Genomic DNA, 2,500 nt, shown 5'->3' with positions numbered 1-2,500 from the left:
ACACACACAAAATAATAAAATAAAACTTTAAAAAAAAAACACAACTGGGTCTGGGAGTGCACCTGCCTTTAACAGTTTTCTACTTGACAGATTCTTTTTTTTTTTTTTTTTAACTTGACAGATCTTATAGAAACTTTCTGCGTTAATCTAGGAATCTAAAATGACACTCCAAAATTGAATCTTTCCCAATATGCCAGATTACTCAAATCTATTTAAATGATTCTCTTTGGTGAAATAAAAGTTAAAAGCACACTAGTGCACGGAAGGTTGTAGTGAGATTTTATTCTGAGCATTACTGTCTCAATTGTGGACTCTGATAAAAGCTTTCTTAAAAAATTCTAGACTAGTTTAAATTACTAAATGGTTTCAGTTTGACAACAGTCTATTTTCATTCCTCTCTGTCCACTCTTGAGACAAATGGTTTGTCTATGATTTCACAAATCAGAGCCTATTAAGATTCATAGAGCCTTTCAATAAGTAGAAAATTCTCTCAATTTTTTCTTTCCCCATACTTCACCCACACCTTGTTTTCTGCATTCCTTCTATTGTTTGTTCATTATTGTGGAGTCAGAACCCACTCAGCTGATCCTCCAGTGAGATCTCAGTGGTTGTGAATCACATGGAAGGACAGAGTCTATCTTCTACTGAGGATTCAAACTGCCTGCCTTTAGATTGGCAGTACCACTATGTCCTACCCACTATGCCACCAAAACACATGTGTTGTAAAAATTGAAAATTTTGGATTTTATTTTCCTTGTATTAGCATAAAAAAGACTAACTTGAGTGAAAATTAGAGGTCCTTGATGGTCTAGTGAGTGAAGAGTTGCACTGCTAACTTAAAGATGGTACTTACCTGGTGGTTTGAATCCACCAGCTGCTTCACATAGAAAGAGAAGAGAGTTTTCTTCTGTGCAATTTACAGTCTCTGAAAACCCACTGAGTGTTAGTTCTGAGTCAGTTCCAACTCAGCAGCAATGAGAATGGAATAGATGAGTGGAAATTATTTATACAATATCTCTTTACTTCTAAATTCTTATACATGTCCAAAGAACAAAGATGTTTTCTTACAGTGTCATTTGTTGTTGCTTACATTTGATTCGGAATTGACCTATAGCTGACTCTCCAGCCACTTTTCAGAGGCAGTTAATCACACAGAAGGAGATTGCCCATCCTTCTCCCACAGGGTAGCTGGTGGCCTCAAACCCTGTGCCTTTGGGATTGCAATGCAACTACTTACCACAAGGCCACCAGAAATCCCCTGTAATTAATTAGTAGATAATTTACAGATCTTTAAACTTTGCCAGTTGTCCCAATGATGTCTTCCACACCAAAAATAGCATTTAATTGTGTTTCGTTTCCATGAACCTGTAACATTGACCACTTTACCTTTTTCAAGACTTTCACATTTTTTTAAAGAATATAATCTAGTTTCGATCCTTTTCTGGTTCATAAGCATGATGATTGGGACGTCATACTTCTGAATGGTATGTGCCATCCTTTAAACCTTGTTACGACATAGGCACACTACCCATCTTACGTGAAAGGGGAAAAAAAAAATATAATCTAGTTTAGAAGTGACTTAAGCAAACAACAGCACAGGTATTTTGTTAAAAAACCCTCAATTTTTCTGTGCCTAATGTCTCCTGAGGGAGCTCTGGTGGCTTCGTACTAGGAAGTTGCCAAATCAAAGGAACATGGTTCGAATCCACTAGCTGCTCTGAGGGAGAATGATGAGCAATCTCTTCCTATTCTATTTACAGCCTCTGGAAGGTCAGCTATGGGTCAGTTCCATGGTATATATCAACAAAAATGTTTCCTCAAGATTATTTAAGATTGTGCATTTTTCAAAGACATATTATGTCGCCTTCTCAATATACCATAACAAAAAACTAATGATATCAAATTGTATTATGTCTGATAGTGATAATTTTGAATGCTAATTTAACTAATTATCAGACAAAGTAAATGATGAATTAATGAAGACTTTATTCAAATAGTGTAGCATTACCTTCCTTGTGTTACAATAGGAAAAAGAATATCTAATACTAGGTCATTATATCAAGAACAAATGAAATGAAGGTTTTTTTTACATTTCTGTGTTTTTTGGTCAAATTTTTTTGGTACATCCTATGAAATATTTTTATCAGTTATTAATAATAAAAAGGAAAGTTTAAAAAGTTTTAGAACATTTTGTGTAAAACAGGTTGTAATAACTAACCACAAATATGAATATTATACTTCCCAATGTCAACATTTTAAAGAAATTTTTGTTAAGAGCAGAAAGAAAAGGTAGGTTTTTATATGGTTTCATTTATCAGCTAAAATATATGTGTTAAATCATGAAGAATAAAATGCTTTTCAAATTTGTTTTTATTTTTAGTGGAAATTTAATGGAGCCACCATTTCAGAACCAAAATAAATTTGGAACAAACTTCACAAAGCTGGAAAAGAAAACTGTTCGAGGAAAAAAATATGATTCTGATTCTGATGATGATTAGGG

At 33.8% G+C, this 2,500-nt stretch overlaps 1 protein-coding gene across 1 annotated transcript in view; it reads left to right on the top strand.

The window, feature by feature from the left end:
* Window positions 1–2,498, top strand: part of TXNDC9 (thioredoxin domain containing 9) — an 11,657-nt gene extending 9,159 nt beyond the window's left edge. Inside the window, exon 4 of the mRNA XM_006887793.1 lies at window positions 2,381–2,498. Coding sequence (XP_006887855.1) covers window positions 2,381–2,498 — 118 coding nt within the window. The remainder of the gene's footprint in view (window positions 1–2,380) is intronic.
* The last annotated feature ends 2 nt before the right edge of the window (window positions 2,499–2,500 follow it).

Source organism: Elephantulus edwardii, unplaced genomic scaffold, assembly GCF_000299155.1.
Source record: "Elephantulus edwardii isolate Elephantulus edwardi_28Jun2011 unplaced genomic scaffold, EleEdw1.0 scaffold00062, whole genome shotgun sequence".
NCBI classification, from domain to species: domain Eukaryota; kingdom Metazoa; phylum Chordata; class Mammalia; order Macroscelidea; family Macroscelididae; genus Elephantulus; species Elephantulus edwardii.
Note: the sequence above shows the minus strand (reverse complement) of the source record. Positions and strands in the feature narration are given on the sequence as shown.